We start from the raw sequence: 22,699 nt of genomic DNA on the forward strand, positions 1-22,699 counted from the left end.
CCAGCAGGATGGTTAGCTGACCTGGACCAGAATTTCTCAAAAGCCAGCCCACACCTCCAAAGTCCATTCTCTCCCCATTTCCAGACCTTCAGTGAAGTTGACCATAAGGTGCCAATGGCCTGTGGTTGTTGAATACAGCACACATAATTGGGGGTGGGCTCAGTCACTTGCAGATATGAGCTGAAGAGCCCAGAACTGACATAGGCAGACGATTTGAGAAAAGAAGGGAGAGTTGGGTGAGGATCCAATTCTCTGCCAGGGGCTCAGGTGTCCATTGCAGAGAAATGGGCAATTAGAAGATCGGGAGCACAGAGAGGCAAAGAAAAGTCTCCTCTTTGGCCTGACCATTCCCTGACGCTGCCTCGCTGGGATCTCATGAACAGCACACTAGCTGTAGGTAGTATGAAGAGTTAGAAGGGCTGTGGCTTGTTCTCCCCACTGTCCCCTCCCCACCTCCAGTTCTCCCATACACATGTGGTTTTCCAGCGCAGGACCACACCCAGCCGCACCCAAGCGCCCCAGACCCAGGTCCCAAAACCGCTCCCTCTCTCCCAGGTATGTGAATAGCGACTCCTAAGTAGCTCAGAGTCCAAGGTCCCAATAGGTCCTTGCACAGCCATTCTCCTTCCTGGGAGGGCCCGGCTATCTAGGTGTGGTTCTAGTATCTGGGTCAGAACAAAATGACTCTCCTGGTACTTTGGTACTTATGTCATGGTATAGTACGTCTCAAGATCTTTGTTTTTAAAAAGTTCACAATTCAGACCTTTTCAAACCAGTCCAAAGTACACATTTAACACATTTGCTTGCAATAGAAATGAGCGATTCCAAGCCCGGCTGTGTCCTTGCAAGTCTGGCGAGGAATCAGTACCTTTCTGCAGCTTTAGCTCCCTTGCCTGGAGCTTTTAGCATCTGCTCCTCTGGACTGCTGCTCAGCTCCCTGTTTTTGATTTTTCCCTGCCGGTCTGGAAAGGATGGCCCCTCACGTGGGCTTACTCCTCTCTTCCCCAGCAGAATGAGCCGCTTCATTCATAGAGCTTTTCTCGCAGAATCCATATGCCCCGGCCCCCTTTTTGGGGGGTGGGCTGGGGTAGGGAGCTGGGCTTGCAGGAGCCCACTGGTGAGATGAGAAGGCTTCTATGAAGGAGAGAGGAGGCAGAGAAGAGGAGGGGGACAGAGCAGCGAGAGAGCTGAGAAACTCAATGAAACTGCTGACTAATTTCTGCAGCTAGAGTAGTACACCCACAGAAACAGTTGGTTGTTGGTTGTTGGGTTTTTTTTTTTTTTTCCCCTCAGCACTTAAAATAGCTCTGTAGAGCTGAATACGGAAAACAGTTGTACTTGGGTCCTTGAACTCCTGACTCAGCAAATACTGGGTGTCCGTCCTCGGTGACAGGTGCTGCTCTAAGTACCCTCCTGTGTGTGTATCTCCCTGGAAGGTTAGAAATCCTTCTTCTTACTTCCCAGAGAGAGAAGCCTGGGCTTCAGCATGGCAGAGGCCAGAAAGGCAAGTTTTTTTTGCAGACCGAGACACACCTAGGTTTTCATTCTCGTCTTGCCACTTCTGGACAGTGTCGCCTTGGGGAAGTGACTTCAGTTGGCTGTGCCAGTTGGGATGGCTGTGCGCGACAGCGGGAAACCCAGGAGTGTCTTAGACAAGTTAAGAGGAAGGAAGAGCGGCGCTGGCACAGAGTAGCTCCGAGAAGTCATCTGCAGTCTAACCCGGACGCTTTCTGCTCGGCCATCCCTGGCTTGAGCCTTTGGTCTTTGTGGTGACAAGATGGCTTCATCTCAGCATGGCATCCTCATTCCAGGAAGAAGGGCAAAGGTGAAGGGCCAGAGAATAAAAGATTCTTACAGTAAAGAAAGAAGAAAAAACACGGAGTAAGCAACTTGCCAACCCAGGAGCATCATTGTAAGGATTAAATAATGCTTGAAAAACATCCCCCAAGAAGCCAGTAGCTTGGCTGGTACTTAAAAGTACCCCTCCCCTAGCGGTGCCTGGGTGGCTCAGTGGGTTAAGCCTCTGCCTTGGGCTCAGGTCATGATCTCAGGGTCCTGGGATCGAGCCCCGCATCAGGCTCTCTGTTCCGCCGAAGCCTGCTTCTCTGTCTCTGTCTCTCTCTCTCTCTCTCTCTCTCTCTCTGACTGCCTCTCTTCCTACTTGTGATCTCTCTCTGTCAAATAAATAAATAAAATCTTTTAAAAAAAAATACCCCTCCCCAACTTGTGGGGAAAAGTTTTTATTCATTTGTTTGGTTTTTAATCATTTGTAGTCACACAGGTGATAAATAGAACAGGTAATAAATTGTCCCTACACCTTAGTTACCTTTTACTGATTTGGAAATTCTGTATTTCTGGCATCCCTTCAGCTATACAACTAAAACTACCTCTGTGCTGTATTAATCTACACGACTGTAGAGTGGTTGGTCCTAGGACCATTTACTAGGACAGCATTACGTGTATATTAAATAAGAACTCGATTCAAATTTATTTATATTTGTGCTGATCACCTTCTTAGAGTCTAAAACATTTGTTCTTCTCTGGGGCAATGGCTCTTCATTCCCCCAGTGATGATAATTTGGGAAGCCCTGGGAGGGGAAAATGGTTCGAGAATAATGGCGTTTGTTCAGTCTTATAAATAAACACAACTGTATGTTTTATTGATTCCTTGCAGCTCTTAAAATATTTAACAGAGAGAGGGAAACTTTTCCCCCTCTGCCAATGATAAGACTTGGAATTTTAAAATTCCCTTGTCACAGAATCAGTATGTAAGATTATGAAAATTTAATACCAATGGGCAGCAAAGTCTCACTTCATTTAACTGAGGATTTTACACTGAACATCAGGGAATATCATCAGTAAAGAACAAAAAAAGTGATGGTAGAAAAAAATAAAACAGGATTAAATTATATATACTGAATGATCATAGCTAAGTTTAAAATATAAGATAGGGAGGCACCTAGGTGGCTCAGTGGGTTAAGCAACTGATTCTTCATTTTGGCTCAGGCCATGATCTCAGGGTCCTGAGATCAAGCCCTGAGTAGGGTTCCAAGCTCAAGCAAGAGTCTGCTCCAGATTCTTTCTCTCCCTCTTCCTCTCTCCCTACTCGTGCACATGCTCCCTCTCTTTCAGATAAATAAATAAAAATCTTCTAAAAATAATAAAAATATAAGCATAGGAAGACGCCTAGAAGAAGATGTAGCAAGGTGTGAATTCAGAGTGGTTGTATTTTGGTAGGAAGATCCTATGTAATGTTTTCTTTCAACTGTTCCATAATTTCCACTGGATAATTTTTTTAATAAGCATGCTTTTTAAAAAAAATCACAAATAGGGCGCCTGGGCGGCTCAGTCAGTTGAGTATCTGCCTTGGGCTCAGGTCATGATCCCAGGGTTCCTGGGATGGAGCCCCGCATCGAGCTCTCTGCTCAATGGGGAGCCTGCTTCTGCCCCTCCCACTCCCCCTGCTTATGCTCGCTCTCTCTGTCAAATAATTAAATAAAGTCTTTAAAAAAATAAAAGTCTAAAAAATAAAATTAAAAATTAAAAAAAATTACAAATAATAAGAAACTTAGGAAAGATAATAAATAATAAAATAAATAAAGATAATAAATAAATAATAAAGATAAATAAAAAAATCTCTTCCATTTTGGAAGAGAAACATCTGGAGCCCTGAGAAAACTATCGATTTGCTTGGAAGAAGCAGCCCAGCGGGCCCCATATTGCAGCTAATGTCTGAGCCTGTATTTCATTTTATCTATTTTGATGCCATCTCTCTTATTCCTTTCCTTTATTTCTCTTCTCTTTTCCTCTTAAGACAAGGTAGGTGACAAGATACATTATAAGAAAAAGACCATTTTATATAGTAGAATGAACATTATACTGTAAAGCCAGACAGACTTGGATTTGAATCCTGATATCACCATTTATTCAGTCCAAGTCCAGCTTTAAAGATTCAACAGTGATTAGAGACAGACAACAATGTCTGCCTTTACACAATGTATATTCTAGTAGGGGAAGACCATGTGAGGCCCTGGAAAGACTCTGGATCAAAAAATACCTGCCCAGTAGTATGATTTCAGTGCACAAAATTATGCTATGAAGGACTTGGCCTTTTGGATCAAAAAATATCGGGGCACCTGGGAGGCCCAGCGGGTTAAGCCTCTGCCTTCGGCTCAGGTCATGATCTCAGGGTCCTGGGATTGAGCCCCGCATCAGGCTCTCTGCTCGGCAAAGAGCCTGCTTCCCCCTCTCTCTCTGCCTGCCTCTCTGCATACTTGTGATGTCTCTCTCTGTCAAATAAATAAACAAAATCTTAAGAAAAAGTCTTTTAAAGTGCAAATGTCAAAAAAATAAAATACAATAAAGTGCAAATGTTGGAGACACCTGGGTGGCTCAGTCCGTTAAGCATCTGTCTTCAGCTCGGGTCATGATACCAGAGTCCTGAGATCAAGTCTCACATCAGGCTCTCTGCTCTGCAGGGAGTCTCCTTCTTCCTCTGTCCCTCCTCCCACTCATTCTCCTCTCTCTCTAGAAAAAAAAAAATGCAAATATCAGTGGGTAGAGTACATCATCTATTAGACTAAACAGTCCGTTATATATTAGCATAAATTAATCCATCTTTTTTTCTATCATATATCTTAAGTGCTAAATTAGAGTCATGCTTTGCAAGAATAAACATTTTAATTACAGAGAGGACCAGTAGCTAATATTCAGGAAGGGTAGACTTCAGTGGGTTTCAGAGTAGGCAGGATGCCTGTCCTGTGGCAACAGTAACTTAGGAAGGACACACTGAGAAAAGAACAATGATAAGATTCTGGAAACAAATCTTACCCCTAATACAAGAGTTTGTCTTGGGGAAAGATCCAACAGTCTTCCCAAGTTTAGGAACAACATTTCTTCCTTCTCTTTGCACCCAAGTCTTTTTGAGAGTCCTTATAACCTGGATATTCCAGATTCTGGAACATAGAGGGATATGTCTGTGGTCTTCCCAAATACTTCTCATTCTCAAATACTCCTTTTTTTTTTTTTTTTTAGCTCTTTTAAGTATATATATATATATATATTTTTTTTTTTATTAATAAATTTTATTATTTTTTTAAACATATATTTTTATCCCCAGGGGTACAGGCCTGTGAATCGCCAGGTTTACACATTTCACAGCACTCACCATAGCACATACCCTCCCCAATGTCCATAACCCCACCCCCTCTCTCCCAACCCCCCTCCCCCCATCAACCCTCAGTTTGTTTTGTGAGATTAAGAGTCACTTATGGTTTGTCTCCCTCCCAATCCCATCTTGTTTCATTTACTCTTCTCCTACCCCCTTAACCCCCCATATTGCATCTCCTCTCCCTCATATCAGGGAGATCATATGATAATTGTCTTTCTCTGATTGACTTACTTCACTAAGCATGATACCCTCTAGTTCCATCCACGTCGTCTCAAATGGCAAGATTTCATTTCTTTTGATGGCTGCATAGTATTCCATTGTGTATGTATACCACATCTTCTTTATCCATTCGTCTGTTGATGGACATCTAGGTTCTTTCCATAGTTTGGCTATTGTAGACACTGCTGCTACAAACATTCGGGTGCACGTGCCCCTTCGGATCACTACGTTTGTATCTTTAGGGTAAATACCCAGCAGTGCAATTGCTGGGTCATAGGGTAGTTCTATTTTCAGCACTTTGAGGAACCTCCATGCTGTTTTCCAGAGTGGTTGCACCAGCTTGCATTCCCACCAACAGTGTAGGAGGGTTCCCCTTTCTCCGCATCCTCGCCAGCATCTGTCATTTCCTGACTTGTTAATTTTAGCCATTCTGACTGGTGTGAGGTGATATCTCATTGTGGTTTTGATTTGTATTTCCCTGATGCTGAGTGATATGGAGCACTTTTTCATGTGTCTATTGGCCATCTGGATGTCTTCTTTGCAGAAATGTCTATTCATGTCCTCTGCCCATTTCTTGATTGGATTATTTGTTCTTTGGGTGTTGAGTTTGCTAAGTTCTTTATAGATTTTGGACACTAGCCCTTTATCTGATATGTTGTTTGCAAATATCTTCTCCCATTCTGTCAGTTGTCTTTTGGTTTTGTTTACTGTTTCCTTTGCTGTGCAAAAGCTTTTGATCTTGATAAAATCCCAATAGTCATTTTTGCCCTTACTTCCCTTGACGTTGCTGTGGCTGAGGTCGAAGAGGTTGCTGCCTGTGTTCTCCTCAAGGATTTTGATGGATTCCTTTCTCACATTGAGGTCCTTCATCCATTTTGAGTCTATTTTCGTGTGTGGTGTAAGGAAATGATCCAATTTCATTTTTCTGCATGTGGCTGTCCAATTTTCCCAACACCATTTATTGAAGAGGCTGTCTTTTTTCCATTGGACATTCTTTCCTCCTTTGTCGAAGATTAGTTGACCATAGAGTTGAGGGTCTATTTCTGGGCTCTCTATTCTGTTCCATTGATCTATGTGTCTGTTTTTGTGCCAGTACCATGCTGTCTTGATGATGACAGCTTTGTAATAGAGCTTGAAGTCTGGGATTGTGATGCCACCAACTTTGGCTTTCTTTCTCAATATTCCTTTGGCTATTCGAGGTCTTCTCTGGTTCCATATAAATTTTAGGATTATTTGTTCCATTTCTTTGAAAAAAATGGATGGTACTTTGATAGGAATTGCATTAAATGTGTAGATTGCTTTAGGTAGCATAGACATTTTCACAATATTTATTCTTCCAATCCAGGAGCATGGAACATTTTTCCATTTCTTTGTGTCTTCCTCAATTTCTTTCATGAGTACTTTATAGTTTTCTGTGTATAGATTCTTAGTCTCTTTAGTTAGGTTTATTCCCAGGTATCTTATAGTTTTGGGTGCAATTGTAAATGGGATGGACTCCTTAATTTCTCTTTCTTCTGTCTTGTTGTTGGTGTAGAGAAATGCGACTGATTTCTGTGCATTGATTTTATATCCTGACACTTTACTGAATTCCTGTACAAGTTCAAGCAGTTTTGGAGTGGAGTCTTGGGTTTTCCACATATAGTATCATATCATCTGCAAAGAGTGATAGTTTGACTTCTTCTTTGCTGATTTGGATGCCTTTAATTTCCTTTTGTTGTCTGATTGCTGAGGCTAGGACTTCTAGTACTATGTTGAATAGCAGTGGTGATAACGGACATCCCTGCCGTGTTCCTGACCTTAGCGGAAAAGCTTTCAGTTTTTCTCCATTGAGAATGATACTTGCAGTGGGTTTTTCATAGATGGCTTTGATAATATTGAGGTATGTGCCCTCTATCCCTACACTTTGAAGAGTTTTGATCAGGAAGGGATGCTGTACTTTGTCAAATGCTTTTTCAGCATCTATTGAGACTATCATATGGTTCTTGATCTTTCTTTTATTAATGTGTTGTATCACCTTGATTGATTTGCGGATGTTGAACCAACCTTGCAGCCCTGGAATAAATCCCACTTGGTCGTGGTGAATAATCCTTTTAATGTACTGTTGAATCCTATTGGCTAGTATTTTGGTGAGAATTTTTGCATCTGTGTTCATCAAGGATATTGGTCTGTAGTTCTCTTTTTTGATGGGATCCTTGTCCGGTTTTGGGATCAAGGTGATGCTGGCCTCATAAAATGAGTTTGGAAGTTTTCCTTCCATTTGTATTTTTTGGAACAGTTTCAGGAGAATAGGAATTAGTTCTTTAAATGTTTGGTAGAATTCCCCCGGGAAGCCGTCTGGCCCTGGGCTTTTGTTTGTTTGGAGGTTTTTGATGACTGTTTCAATCTCCTTACTGGTTATGGGTCTGTTCAGGCTTTCTATTTCTTCCTGGTTCAGTTGTGGTAGTTTATATGTCTCTAGGAATGCATCCATTTCTTCCAGATTGTCAAATTTGTTGGCGTAGAGTTGCTCATAGTATGTTCTTATAATTCTATTTCTTTGGTATTCGTTGTGATCTCCTCTTTCATTCATAATTTTATTTATTTGGGTCCTTTCTCTTTTCTTTTTGATAAGTCTGGCCAGGGGTTTATCAATCTTATTAATTCTTTCAAAGAACCAGCTCCTAGTTTCGTTGATTTGTTCTATTGTTTTTTTGGTTTCTATTTCATTGATTTCTGCTCTGATCTTTATGATTTCTCTTCTCCTGCTGGGTTTAGGGTTTCTTTCTTGTTCTTTCTCCAGCTCCTTTAGGTGTAGGGTTAGGTTGTGTACCTAAGACCTTTCTTGTTTCTTGAGAAAGGCTTGTACCGCTATATATTTTCCTCTCAGGACTGCCTTTACTGTGTCCCACAGATTTTGAACTGTTGTGTTTTCATTATCATTTGTTTCCATGAATTTTTTCAATTCTTCTTTAATTTCCTGGTTGAACCATTCATTCTTTAGAAGGATGCTGTTTAGTCTCCATGTATTTGGGTTCTTTCCAAATTTCCTCTTGTGATTGAGTTCTAGCTTCAGAGCATTGTGGTCTGAAAATATGCAGGGAATGATCCCGATCTTTTGATACAGGTTGAGACCTGATTTAGGACCGAGGATGTGATCTATTCTGGAGAATGTTCCATGTGCACTAGAGAAGAATGTGTATTCTGTTGCTTTGGGATGAAATGTTCTGAATATATCTGTGATGTCCATCTGGTCCAGTGTGTCATTTAAGGCCTTTATTTCCTTGTTGATCTTTTGCTTAGATGATCTGTCCATTTCAGTGAGGGGAGTGTTAAAGTCCCCTATTATTGTATTATTGTTGATGTGTTTCTTTGATTTTGTTATTAATTGGTTTATATAGTTGGCTGCTCCCACGTTAGGGGCATAGATATTTAAAATTGTTAGATCTTCTTGTTGGACAGATCCTTTGAGTATGATATAGTGTCCTTCCTCATCTCTTATTATAGATTTTGGCTTAAAATCTAATTGATCTGATATAAGGATTGCCACTCCTGCTTTCTTCTGATGTCCATTAGCATGGTAAATTCTTTTCCACCCCCTCACTTTAAATCTGGAGGTGTCTTCGGGTTTAAAATGAGTTTCTTGTAGGCAACATATAGATGGGTTTTGTTTTTTTATCCATTCTGATACCCTGTGTCTTTTGATTGGGGCATTTAGCCCACTTACATTCAGGGTAACTATTGAGAGATATGAATTTAGTGCCATTGTATTGCCTGTAAGGTGACTGTTACTGTATATTGTCTCCGTTCCTTTCTGATCTACTACTTTTAGGCTCTCTCTTTGCTTAGAGGACCGCTTTCAATATTTCCTGTAGAGCTGGTTTGGTGTTTGCAAATTCTTTCAGTTTTTGTTTGTCCTGGAAGCTTTTTATCTCTCCTTCTATTTTCAGTGATAGCCTACCTGGATATAGTATTCTTGGCTGCATGTTTTTCTCGTTTAGTGCTCTGAATATATCATGCCAGCTCTTTCTGGCCTGCCAGGTCTCTGTGGATAAGTCTGCTGCCAATCTAATGTTTTTACCATTGTATGTCACAGACTTCTTTTCCCGGGCTGCTTTCAGGATTTTCTCTTTGTCACTAAGACTTGTAAATCTGACTATTAGGTGGCGGGGTGTGGACCTATTCTTATTGATTTTGAGGGGGGTTCTCTGCACCTCTTGGATTTTGATGCTTGTTCCCTTTGCCATATTGGGGAAATTCTCTCCAATAATTCTCTCCAATATACCTTCTGCTCCCCTCTCTGTTTCCTCTTCTTCTGTAATCCCAATTATTCTAATGTTGTTTCGTTTTATGGTGTCACTTATCTCTTGAATTCTCCCCTCATGGTCCAGTAGCTGTTTGTCCCTCTTTTGCTCAGCTTCTTTATTCTCTGTCATTTGGTCTTCTATATCGCTAATTCTCTCTTCTGCCTCATTTATCCTAGCAGTGAGAGCCTCCATTTTTTGATTACACCTCATTAATAGCTTTTTTGATTTCAACTTGGCTAGATTTTAGTTCTTTTATTTCTCCAGAAAGGGCTTTTATATCTCCCGAGAGGGTTTCTCTAATATCTTCCATGCCTTTTTCAAGCCCAGCTAGAACCTTGAGAATCGTTATTCTGAACTCTAGATCTGACATATTACCAATGTCTGTATTGATTAGGTCCCTAGCCTTTGGTACTGCCTCTTGTTCTTTTTTTTGTGGTGAATTTTTTCGCCGTGTCATCTTGTCCAGATAAGAGTATATGAAGGAGCAAGTAAAATACTAAAAGGGTGGCAACAACCTCAGGAAAATATGCTTTAACCAAATCAGAAGAGTTCCCAAATCGTGAGGGGGGAGAAAGGGGATAAAAAGAGGTTCAGAAAGAAAAAAAAAATTAAACAATTAAAAGAAGAAAACAAATAAAGAAAAAATATAAAAAGGAAAAAAATATATATGTATTAGATAAACTAGTTAAAAAACGTTAAAAAAGAAAAGGGTAAAAGTTTAAAAAAATTTAGCAGAAGAAGAGAAAAAAAATTGAAAAAGAAAAAAAAAATTAAATTAACTACAAGGCTAAAGAATCATGGGGAGAAATCCATGAGTTCCGTGCTTTGCTTTCTCCTCCTCTGGGATTCCACTGCTCTCCTTGGTATTGAACCTGCACTCCTTGGTAGGTGAACTTGGTCCCGGCTGGGTTTCTTGTTGATCTTCTGGGGGAGGGGCCTGTTGTAGTGATTCTCAAGTGTCTTTGCCCCCGGCGGAGTCGCACCGCCCTTACCTGGGGCCGGGCTGAGTAATCCGCTCGGGTTCGCTTTCGGGAGCTTTTGTTCCCTGAGCGCTTTCCGTAGAGTCCGGAGGACGGGAATGAAGATGGCGGCCTCCAGGTCTCCGGCCCGGAGAAGCCGAGAGCCCGGGGCCCCACTCCTCAGTGCGCCCTCAGGGAACAGCGCCCAGTTGCTCCCGTCACCCTGGCCTCCGGCCGCGCTCTGAGCTGACCGAGCCTGAGACCGGTTCAAGGTAACCCCGAGCTGAGAGTCACTCCTCGGCTCCGTCTCTGTAGCCGGCTTCCCCGTTCTAATACCTGCGAGCTCTGCGACACTCAGCCACCCCGATCCTTCTGTGACCCTGCGGGACCTGAGGCCACAATGACCCCGCGTGGGCTTCACCCCGGTTTAGCCTCTGGAGCGATGTCCCTCAGCGGAACAGACTTTTAAAAGTCCCGATTTTGTGCTCCGTGGCTCCGCCGCTTGCCGGGAGCCGGCCCCTCCCCCCGCGGTCTATCTTCCCGTCGCTTTGGATTCACTTCTCCGCCAGTCCTACCTTTCAGAAAGTGGTTGATTTTCTGTTTCTAGAATTGCTGTTCTTCTTCTCTTCGATCTCTCGTTGGATTTGTACGTGTTTGCAATCTTTAGATAAGCTATCTAGCTGATCTCCGGCTACCTGATGTAGTCTCAGCTGCTACTTCTCCGACATCTTGACTCCTCCTCCCTTTTTTTTTTTTTTTAAAGATTTTATTTATTTATTTGACAGACGGAGATCACAAGTAGGCAGAAAGCAGGCAGAGAGAGGAGGAAGTAGTCTCCTTGTTGAGCAGAGAGCCTGATGCTGGGCTCTATCCCAGGGCCCTGGGATCATGACCTGAGCCAAAGGCAGAACCTTTAACCCACTGAGTCACCCAGGCGCCCCTGTCAAATACTCTTACTAGAGTATACCATCTCCCCCACAAATGAGTAAGGTATAAATAAAGAAATAGTAAGGGGCACCTTACTCTTTATTTATTTTAGATAGAAAGAGAACAAGAGTGTGTGTGGGGTATGGGGAGTGGTCTGGAGAGGAAAGGAGAGGCAGAGGGGGAGAGAGAATCCTAAGCCAACTCTGTGCCCAGCTAGAGCCCCCCATGGGGCTCGATCTCACGACCCTGAGATTGTGACCTCACCAAAACCAGAGTTGGGCATTTAACTAACTGAGCCACCCCATGCACCCCAATAAATAAATCTTAAAAAAAAAAGAAATAAAAAGAATAGCAGCCCCCTTGAGGTACAAATGCCAGACCTCTGCCTATTCAGTAGCTTGCCTCTTGCTCGCATATTTAAGTGAAAGTTCACTAAGGAAATTTGAGCTCTGCAGGTGTCAGTATTCTGTCAGTTACACTCGCGTCTCCACATCCTCCCTCTGGTTCAGCCTTCCCTTCATCCACAGCGACCCCGCTGTTCCTCTTTTTCTGAAATTGCACAATGCAAGGTTGTAAAGGTTGAGTTCTAGGACAGTCCACGGCCCCTCCTGTTTAAGGAGCAACAACAATAAAAAAGAATTCAGGTCAAAGAAAGGTCTACTGTAAGGACAGAGGGGATTTTTTTTAACTTTTTTTTTTTAAGATTATATTTATTTATTTGACAGAGAGCCAGCAAGAGAGGGAGCACAAGCAGGGGGAGGGGGAGAGGGGGAAGCAGGCTTCCCAGTGGAGCAGGGAGTCCAGTGCGGGGCTTGAGCCCAGGACCCTGGGATCATGACCTGAGCCAGTGGCAGCCGATACTGAGCCACCCAGGTGCCCCAGGACATAGAGGAGTCTTAAAGGAAATACTCAAGAAGTACAGCCCAGCCTCATGAGAACTGGGGAGTCAGTTCTCTGAAAGGGTACTACTCTGTGTGTGTGTGTGTTGCAGTCCAGGTCTGTCTTTCATATTCTCTTTTCTGGGCTTTTTTTCCATGAGTCCGATCCACTGTCTTGCATCTTTCCTCCTCCATGCTTTCTCTGCTGACTCATGGCCCCTCTGCTGCCGTTATGTTCAGCTTGCAAGTGGCATTAGCTCGCTGCTGCCCCAGCCTTGGCCCAGACTCAACAGAACCTCAGGGCCCCGCTCCTTGTAGCTGACTCATTAAGACTCTGGAAGTCTGAGTGGCTCAGCTTGCGTCAGGTGTTTCTTGTGGCCCAGGTAGGACCTGTCCTTAATCAGTGTTTCATTATTACCTGTGTTCTCCATTACCTGGGCTTACAGAGTGCACGTGGGGTGGGAGGAGAAAGATTCTGTGTATCTTGTGAAGACTCACCGAGCTTCGATTTTACCTGAGGGTAGTATAGTTGGTCTTACCTCCTAACACCAGCACTTACTACCAACAAGTCCTTGTGCTAAGCACTGTGTATATTGTCTCCGTTAACTCTTTTTTCTGATACTTTTTTTTTTTAAGATTTTATTTATTTGGCAGAGACAGCAGGAGAGGGAACACAAGCAGTAGGAGTGGGAGAGGGGGGAAGTAGGCTTCCTGCAGAGCAGGTAACCCAATGCAGGGCTCGATCCCAGGACCCTGATGTTGTGATCTGAGCCAAAGGCAGAGGCCCAACCCACTGAGCCACCCAGGTGCCCCTTAATATCGCTATTCTCATCCCCTTTTTGCGAGAGGAAACTCGAAGGAGGGAGGTAAAGTCATTTGCTGAAGATCACAAAACTCAATGGCCGGGCTTTGATCCGAGGTTCCTGACTGCAGAGCCTGTGCCTTCTCCTGCTTACCCACACCAGTCTAATCGTTTCATCAGCCATTCCTGACAACTGCCATAAATTAACCCTGCTACTTACTTCCCCAGGCTAAGCTCTCTTATTTTGGGGTAATAGATTGTTTTTTGTTTTTTGTTTTTTTTTTTTAAGATTTTTATTGACTTGAGAGCGAGAGAGAGAACGGGAGAGAGAGCACAGAGGCAGTGGGGGAGAAGCAGACTCTCCTCTGAGCAGGGAGCCGGATGCAGGACTCGATTCCAGGTCCCTGGGATCATGACCTGAGCCGAAGGCAGACACTTAAACGACCGATCCACCCAGGCGCCTGGGGAAGTAGATCATTTGCAGGAAGGGGGAATACTAACCAGTGGGTTACAAAGTCCACCCAGTAACATTGTTGCCCAGTTGTTTCCAGTCTGTGACAAAGCAGTGTTCTTCCTAGAACACGTGGAGATAAAGGGAATTTGCGCTCTCTCTCTCTCTCGTGTGGAGCCGTCCTCCAAATCCAGAAGAACGGACACTACACTTTGCCATTTATATAAGCTATTGTTAGTGTTCAGAATAGCTCGGTGCTTAGCACCTGGCACAGTACCTGGTGTGTGGTGGGATGATCAAGAAGCTTTCTCGCTGCCGTGAGACTGAGCTGGCCGACTCTAGCTTATAGCCTGTCATAAAATCGAAGCCAAGGGTGAGCAGAGCTGGTTTACTATTACCCAAGTGTCTTACTCCATTTGAGTGGCTATAACAGAATGCCAGAGGCTGGGTGGCTTAAAACCAACAAACAATTTATTTCTTACAGTCCCGGAGGCTGGGAAGTCCAAGATCAAGGTGCTGGCAGATTCCTCTCTGGTAAGGACCCACTTCCTGGTTCACAGAGGGCTGGCTTCTTGCTGTGTCCTCACATGGCAGAAGGAACAAAAGTGCTTTCTTGGGTTGCCTTTGTAAGGACACAAATCCCATTTAGAGCCCTCATGGCCTAATAACGTCTTAAAGGCGTCATCTATAGTATCACATTGGGGGTTAGGATTTCAGCATATGATTTGGGGGGGTTGGAGGGTGGTGACACAAATATTCAGACTTTTTAAAAAAGATTTTATTCATTTGAGAGTGTGGGAAAGAGAAAGATCGTGAGCAGGGGTGAAAGGTAGAGGGAGAAGCTGTCTCCCCACGGAGCAGGGAGCCCCATGTGGGACTTGATCCCAGGACTCTGGGATCATGACCTGAGTGGAAGGCAGACACTTAACCGACTGAGCCACTTAGACGCCCACAAATATTCAGACGTTAGATCCAAGTTACTGTTGAAGGGAATCATAATTAACAGGCTAGCAACCTTTGGAATACGTGATTCTGTTAAAAAAAAATTTTAATGGGAGTAAGTAGCATTATTAAGACAGTTAATGGAGGGGCACTTGGGTAGCTCAGTCAGTTAAGCATCTGCCTTTGGCTCGGGTCATGATCTCAGTCATGATCTCCAGGTCCAAAGATCAAGTCCTGTGTAGGGCTCTGTGTTCTGTGCTCTGTGCTCAGCGGGGAATCTCTCTCTGCCCCTTCCCCCGCTCAGGCATCCTCTCTCTCTCTGTCTTAAATAAATCTTAAATAAAATTTTAAAGACAATTTTAAATAAAAATAAGCCTTCCAAACTTTAAAGGTTTTTTTTTTTTTGTTTTGTTTTGTTTAAGATTTTATTTATTTATTTGACAGACAGAGATCACAAGTAGTCAGAGAGCCAGGCAGAGGGAGAAGCAGGCTCCCTGTTAAGCAGAGAGCCCAATGCGGGGCTCCGATCCCAGGACCCTGGGATCATGACCTGAACCGAAGGCAGAGGCTTTAACCCACTGAGCCACCCACGCGACCCAAGCCTTCCAGACTTTAAGCTTAAAGACGATCCCAGCGGAGATGATCACCTGGACCATTACATCTATTCCCCAGGGTGTATCTTTTCAGGTCCCTAACACATTACTGCTGCCACTGGCATGTTGGCCTCTAAGAGGCACTGTTTCCCCTCCAAGGCTGGGGACCAGTGGCTGTGAATCCGGTACACAGCTTAGCCTAACTAAAGCTATTTGCTAGGAGATGCCACAGTGAAACATACAGAGAGTAAGAGTGATGTCAACCAGTAAACTGGTTATTAGGAAAGTTTGTTGATCCTCTGCCTGCAGTTCACGGGGGGTCCTGAATTCCTGGCTCGTGGACTGTTGATGCAGATGGGGCCCTCCTTACTCCCAACATCCAGCAATCATTTATTGGGCTTGGTGCTAGGAGCTGGGGCAGAAGAAAATGCAAGACCCTTCTCAGAGCCAAGTCTAGTGAGAGAGGGGTAGTCATCTAGATTCCTCAATACCCGGCCAAGAGTCAGGGCAGAGGAGAGGTCCTGACAACCTTCCTGAAACCCACCCTCACAGAGCATAGTTTTTGGTTTAAAATCAAGGATACTTCCCTTCAGAGGTATCTGGCTGGCTTAGTCAAGAGAGCATGCAACTCGTTGTCAGGGTCGTGAGTTCAAGCTCCACATTGGGCCTGGAGCTTAATTTAGAAAAAAAAATTATATTTCCATTCAAACAGCACCTGTTCCCCCCACAGCAAGGGGCAGCATTTCAGCACACAGCATGGTCCTAACTTAATTCTCTCGATGCCCATACTCAATAATAGAGGGTCCGTTTGTGTTACATACACATTTACCTTTATTATGAAATAATTTCTGTTTTAGATACACATTGGCCAAAAAGCATCTATCCATAGTAATAGTAATAGCTAATTCTCTACATTTTTATTCTCAAGACTTATTCACACTTCAGTATTTAATATTAGAGTCTACTTTCATTAAATCCAATTCCACTTGAAACAAATGCCAATAAGCCTGAAAAAAACAAATTTATTTTAATTTTATGAAATTAATATCTGACAAGACTAAGGAAGGCCCAATCCAACATTTTCCTAAATTGATTTGTTAGACTATAGGATTAGAATTAAGCTAACCTAGGGGTGCCTGGGGAACTCAGCCAGTTAAGTGGCTGCCTTTGGCTCAGGTCATGATCCTGGGATCAAGGTCCTGGGATCAAGGCCCAAGTTAGGCTCCCTGCTCAGTGGGGAGCCTGCTTCTGATCCTCCTCCCCACTTGTACTCTCTCTCTCTCTCTCAAGTAAGGAAATAAAATCTTTTTTTTTTTTTTAGTTTTTTTTTTTTTTAAGAGTTTATTTATTTGACAGAGACAGCGAGAGAGGGAACACAGAAGGGAGAGGGGCAGAGGGAGAGGGAGAGGCAGGCTTTCTGCTGAGCTGGCAGCCCGACGCAGGGCTCAATCCGATGACCCCAGGATCATGACCGGAGCCCAAGGCCAACACCCAACCTACTGAACCACGCTGACGCCCCTAAATAAAATCTTCATTAAAAAAAAAAATATATATATATATATCTGCAGGGAATTAAGCCGACTGTGGCTCTTTGTCTGTGGGGGCCCAATGTGCCATGGCCGCAAACAGTAGCCTCCTCGGTGCTGTATGCAGCCTGTCAATTGTATGGGTTTCCGTAAGGGACCTTGGAGACCCCTTTCAGTGGATGCTGAGGTCTGACCTCATGGCCATCTCCAGTTTAGGCTGCAGACAGGTATGTGGGGTGCCTTTGGAAAGCCCCAGGGCACAGTAGCCAGGGTCCACATTCGCCAAGTCATCATGTCCATCCGTACCAAGCTGCAGAACAAGGAGCCTGTGATCGAGGCCCTATGGAGGGCCAAGTTCAAGTTCCCTGGCTGCCAGAAGATCCACATCTCCAAGAAGTGGGGCTTTACTAAGTTCAGTGCAGATGAATTTGAAGACATGGTGGCTAAAAAGCGACTTATCCCAGCTGGCTATGGGGTAAAATACATCCCTAACCATGGCCCCTTGGACAAATGGAGGGCTCTGCACTCATGAGAACCTGGGCACTATCCCATCCTGTCATATTCATGCCCACCAATAAATCCGACTTCCTGTCAAAAAAAAAAAGGGGGGGGGGAGCACCTGGATGGCTCAGTTGTTAAGTGGCTCAGGTCATGGTCCCAGGGTCCAGGGATCAAGCCCTACATTGGGCTCCCTGCTCAATGGGAAGCCTGCTTCCCCCTCTTCCACTCCCCCTGCTTGTGTTCCCTCTCTCGCTGTGTCTCTCTCTGCCAAATAAATCAATAAAATCTTAACAACAACAACAAAAGAATTTTGCTAACCTATGATGATGCTTTATTGAAGAAATGTGAAAGACATCTTCATTCTTCAGTTTGGTAATTGTCTTACATGTCACAGATTTTTAAAAAAAATGTTATAGACATTATCCCAGGTCCATTCCTTCACCCTAACCTGGTTATTATGAGTGTGTGATGTTATCTGGGGACCGGAGGGTCATATGTTATATACATACTTATGTTACGTATATAACATATTGTTGTTATTATGCTCTTCTCCCATCAAATACATTTCCACTTACGTGCTTGGGTGTTTTCCACATTTCCCTTTTGCTGTGAAGGTTATTAGCTTTCAGTTTCCATTGCTGTACGTAATAGTCCTTCCACTCTTACCTTGTTACTTGTGATCTAATGTAGGTCTTTAGTAGTGGCCAACTTTTATTGAGCACTTACTGTGTTCTAGGCACCATGCCCAGGACTTTGCATATTAGCTAATACAGCCTCATACGCATTCTGTGGGGCAGGCACTATTTTTATGCCTATTCTGTGACCATTTGGCCAAAGAGAGTTTGGGATTCAAACCCAGTCTGGCTCCAGAGTTTATAACACTAGAGAAGAATAAAAATACTGCCTCAAATATCCAGGTTTATTAGAGTAGCTTAAGTTTAAGAGGAAGTGGGATCTTCAGAGAATGTCCAAAGTACTCACCTGCAAATTATATTTTGCTGCTTATATAACCTCTTGGAGATCATTTCCTCCAACAGAAAATAGAAATAATGGAACTGACCTGGTCAGACTTCTTTGAAAAGCCAGTGAGTGAGATGTGTTTGTATCATGTATATGTGTGCTTGTGTGTGTGTGTGTGTGTGCGCGTGCACTTTGTGTGTGTGTGTGCTTGTATGTGTGTGTGTGCGTGCGTGTTCGCGTGTGTGTGGAAAACCGGACACAGTGCCTGACATATATGGAGTGTTCGCTTTTCTAAGCACTATTCCTGTGCTCAGTTAATGGTAATTATTGCTACTATTATCCACGGATTCTAAAGACAGCAGAACTTCTGATACCTAATGCTCTGTGGATGTGGAGAACCCTTTATACTCATCTGGTCCTCACAACCCTCTTCCAGAGGACTTGTCCACTGTCTTTCTAAGGACCCTGCCCGTGCTCCTTCAGGAGCTCCTTAAGTGGTAGTAGAAGCAACTTTCTAAGGGCTTTCCACTCTGAGCCCCGGGGCCTCCCTCCTCCGCAACCAGACTCCTTTCTTCCCAGCCTGCTCTCTGCACCCTCCACTCTGGCCAGAGGGCCTCTCCCCCCAGGCCTCTGCTGGGCAGAATACACTCCCCCAACCTGGCAGTCCTGACCAGCCCAAGCTGGATTTTTTTTTTTTTTTTAATGAGCTTTACAGCTAATCAGCGCAGGGAAACAGACTGGGCACAATTCATAGGAAAATTCACAGGGAAGTACAAAGGTGACTTAACTTGACTCTGGTCTGTAATTCCTGATTTCCGTTGAAACGGTAAACAGAATGCCTGTGGGGCTCTGCCTTCGGGCTTCCACTCTGAGAATAAAAAAATTTACATCACACTTCCGCCTCCAGCTTTCTTGGGGTGGGCCTTGACCCCCCCAGGGAGCCTGAACGTGCAAGCCCAGAATTTTGTGGGTGTTGATTCCTCCAGTGGGCTGTTTGCATCTCTGAAGAACTCCAGGTGGGGACATCAGGCATTTAAATGTGCTACCCAAGACCCTCCCCTCCCTCCTGGGGGATTAGCCCCTCTGGGCACTTCCTCCCCCAATTTTAGAGAGTTTTGGAGATCTCAGTGTAAGACTAGAGATAAAATACAAATAAAATTTTAAAAATCATTAAGAAACTAGAGGGAGGGTGTGCCTAGCTGGCTCAGTCAGTAGAACATGGCACTCTTGATCTTGGGGTTGTGAATTCAAATCCCACATTGGATGGAGAGATTAACAACAACAACAAACTTAAAAAAAAAATTACAGAGGGGTATGCGTTTTGACTAAGATTCAAAATTTACTTATTAAGAGAAGCATTTACTCCGAAATGGACAAAAGATAGTTGCCAACAAATGAAAATATATTTAGGTTAAAATTATCTTTAAAAGTCAGAAGAAAATGAAATGACCTTGAAAACATTTTATGAATCAAATGAATAGCAAAAGAGGGGAAGAAATTATGAATTAAAGGTAAGTTATTATGCCAGCTGCCTAAGTTGTTAAAGAGACTCCCTGCTTTCTGTCTCCCTCCTGCCTCTTCCTTTCTTCTTGCTGTGGCTGGTGAAATTTTTAAGAAGACTTCATCTGGTTTCTCTGGGCTAACACACCTCGGTACCTACCCCTTGCCCCAATTGCCCTGAGGATAAAATTCAGAATATCTGATTTATGACAGCCCCTCAGACTTCAAAATTGGCCTTGTCCCTCCCCAACCCCACAGTCCTCTGCTCTTCCCCAGTGCCTTTCCTAAACTCTGGCTTCTAGACTAGCTAACAGTTCCTAAATGTTGTTCTTACCTCCAGAAGTCTGCCTCTGCTTACCCTCCACCTGGACCACTTCCCATCCACAAAATTGGCTCCTGCTTCTCCTTCGGGTTTCAATTTAGAAGACCCCTCCCCCGCCCACTGCATCTGGCGCTCCTCTGTCCCTCTCCCACAGATCTCACCCCCACAGTATTACATGGGCCTGTTTGCTAAGCTGTACACCCAGTGAAGCGGACCTCGGGAGGGCTCAGTCTTCAGGAGGCCGAGAACCTGTTTTGTCTGTTTCATGGGCCTACACACAGTTCAATGTTTGGCCCTTGTGGACATTTAGTTAATATTGTTGAATGAAAGGATGGAGGGCTGAGGAGACCAAGGGAAACTGCTTACCCAGCAAGTGCTGTGGGTGGACGGCTGAGAGGTGTTGTCTTTTGGGCTGCTGGCTGCTTCCTCACACCTAAGTGCCCCCAGAGCCTGGTTTCCATTACTGGTCCACAAATTGCTTGAAATGCTGAGAAACCGGCTTCTGCCCACTGAACCTTGCACCCCCCTCAAGTTTGCTCCTTTGTTGATATATAAGAAGAAATACTAAATGTCAGGAGGAAAAGAGACTCCTTGCCAACACTTTTTAGGGGGAATCCATATTACAATCGGGAGGTTGCATGTAGGAACCTCCCCCCAGAGGAGGATCCCAGGACCTCCTCTGGAACAAGGAGGAAACTCACTCCTTTCTTCCTTCCACTTATTAAGTGCCTACTCTGTTGGAACAAAAAAAAATGAGTGACTTTCAGGACTCTGGATAATGCTGGAATTGCCCCCCAAGGTTGTTCCCTGGGCTCCTTTCTTTTAATCCTTTCAGGGTTGATCAACAACCCTATTCACTTTCTTCTGAGTCTATAGGAATATTTACATATTCAGTATGGCTGTGGTCTAGCTTTACCTCATGGAATCGTTTTACATCATGGAAGTCTCTTTGGGGTGACTTGAGTTATTGCTGCTCTGTCTGATGCCAATCTGATTTCTAAATTACAGGGTGGGCGGGTGCCCAGGGACATACAGGACATTAATTACGTTGCTGCAGCTTCCATATATAGTCCTACTAATGAATCCATACATCACGCTTTCCCTTATGGTAGGGCACACAGGAAGTTTTAAAATTCAGCATTTGCAAAGAAATATTGGAAATGCTAGATCATAAGGTTGTCGGGGAGAAAAAAAAACTTTTCTTCTACTCTCTTAGATTCAGTTGTTGGGAGTCTTTGAACTAAACTGACAAAAGACAGATGGGCAAGAAAAAAAACCCCAAAATTAATCACATGTTTTTATTAATGTATGTACAGAACTTCACAGAAAATGTGCATCAAAGGGGCAGTTAGAATTTGAGGTTTGTCCTATACCATCCAAATGGAGGAAGGGCACTTACTGGAAAACAAAAGACTTCGTAATAAGGGAAGGGGAGGAGCAAAGAGGGCATTTGTGGGAGAACAAATGAGTTTTGGGGAAGATTCATGGGCCCATACGAGTACAGACGGGAGAGACGGTAGTTTTGTGACAATGTCTGTTTTGGTGTGTTGACTACTTCTCAATGTCTCTGGTGATGAGACTCAATCTAACCTCATTGTTCTGTGACAATTTGGGTTTGAGTTCTTTTGGGAGGCTCTGCTTTTAGACTGATAAAAGATTTCAGAAAGTCACATGCCTTCTGCTAAAATAATTTTTATGCCACAGTGGCATATTCTGGACCCCTTCATGGTCTTCTTTTTTTCTCTAGAATGTTCTAGTGGGTAGAAGATGATTGGATAAAATTGTTCTCCAAAATTATATCAGCATTTGTATTCGAGTCCAGAAACTTTGTAACAAGTGGCTAGAAATGCACAACAAATGTAAACAAACACAATGACTAGGGTATTTTTTACTGTATCCATGTTTAGAATATTGTTTACTCAATAAGATCCCTTTTAGCAAATGAAGGGGCATAAGAAAAATATTGGAACCAAATGGTTTGAAATTATCAGTCCAGGGGCACCTGGGTGGCTCAGTGGGTGAAAGCCTCTGCCTTTGGCTCAGGTGATTAACCCCCCGGGTCCTGGGATCTAGGCCAGCATAGGTCTCTGCTCAGCAGGGAGCCTGCTTCCCCCTCTCTCTCTGCCACCTCTCTGCCTACTTGTGATTTCTGTCAAATAAATAAGTAAAATCTTTAAAATTATTAGTCCAATTTTATTTAATCTCCCCCCCCCTTTTTAAGTGTGCCTTTAATAAACTCTAATAGCATATTTTTAGCATGCTTCTTTGGACAATGAAAAGAAATAATCTTGGGGCTCCTGGCTGATCGAGGGGTCATGAGTTCAAGCTCCACATTGAGTGTAGAGAGTACCTTTAAAAAAAAAGAAAAACGAAAGACAGAATCTCATTCAAAAAATACTTACTGTACCAACACTATTTTATTTGCTGGGAGTTTTATTTTTAGGCCTGATTTTGTGAGATACCGAAAGTGGAAAAGAGAACCAAATACAGGCTTAAAAAGACAATTGCTTGCTCTCCCAAGGGAGAAGAAGTGAATGAAAACTCTGGCAAAGCAGCCATCAAAACAGAAAGGGACAGGCCGAGGGTGAAGCTCTGATTCCCCAGACCTGGTGACTTGCGGCTGCAGAGGCCGTGAGGTCCATCAGGGAGGCGTACCGAACAGCTGC

General features: G+C 43.7%; 2 protein-coding genes and 1 non-coding gene across 3 annotated transcripts in view; all 3 read left to right on the top strand.

Annotated features, from left to right (window-relative positions):
* G3BP2 (G3BP stress granule assembly factor 2) overlaps positions 1–22,699 on the top strand; it is a 92,635-nt gene that overhangs the window by 7,528 nt on the left and 62,408 nt on the right. The gene's annotated exons all lie outside the window — the stretch shown is intronic.
* On the top strand, positions 16,787–16,921 carry LOC116871861. The gene has a single exon (XR_004383540.1). It is a non-coding gene; the product is annotated as a small nucleolar RNA SNORA70 (small nucleolar RNA).
* Positions 16,924–17,354, top strand: LOC116856189 (60S ribosomal protein L10-like). The gene has a single exon (XM_032839522.1). The coding sequence runs from the start codon at positions 16,980–16,982 to the stop codon at positions 17,280–17,282; it is 303 nt and encodes a 100-aa protein (XP_032695413.1). The 5' UTR covers positions 16,924–16,979; the 3' UTR covers positions 17,283–17,354.

Source organism: Lontra canadensis, unplaced genomic scaffold (assembly GCF_010015895.1).
Source record: "Lontra canadensis isolate GAN:19392208 unplaced genomic scaffold, GSC_riverotter_1.0 scaffold1, whole genome shotgun sequence".
Taxonomy (NCBI): Eukaryota; Metazoa; Chordata; class Mammalia; order Carnivora; family Mustelidae; genus Lontra; species Lontra canadensis.

What these genes read in the sequence shown, in the direction of transcription:
- LOC116856189 (XM_032839522.1), top strand. Translation starts at nt 16,980, where the DNA reads ATGTGGGGTGCCTTTGGAAAGCCCCAGGGCACAGTAGCCAGGGTCCAC.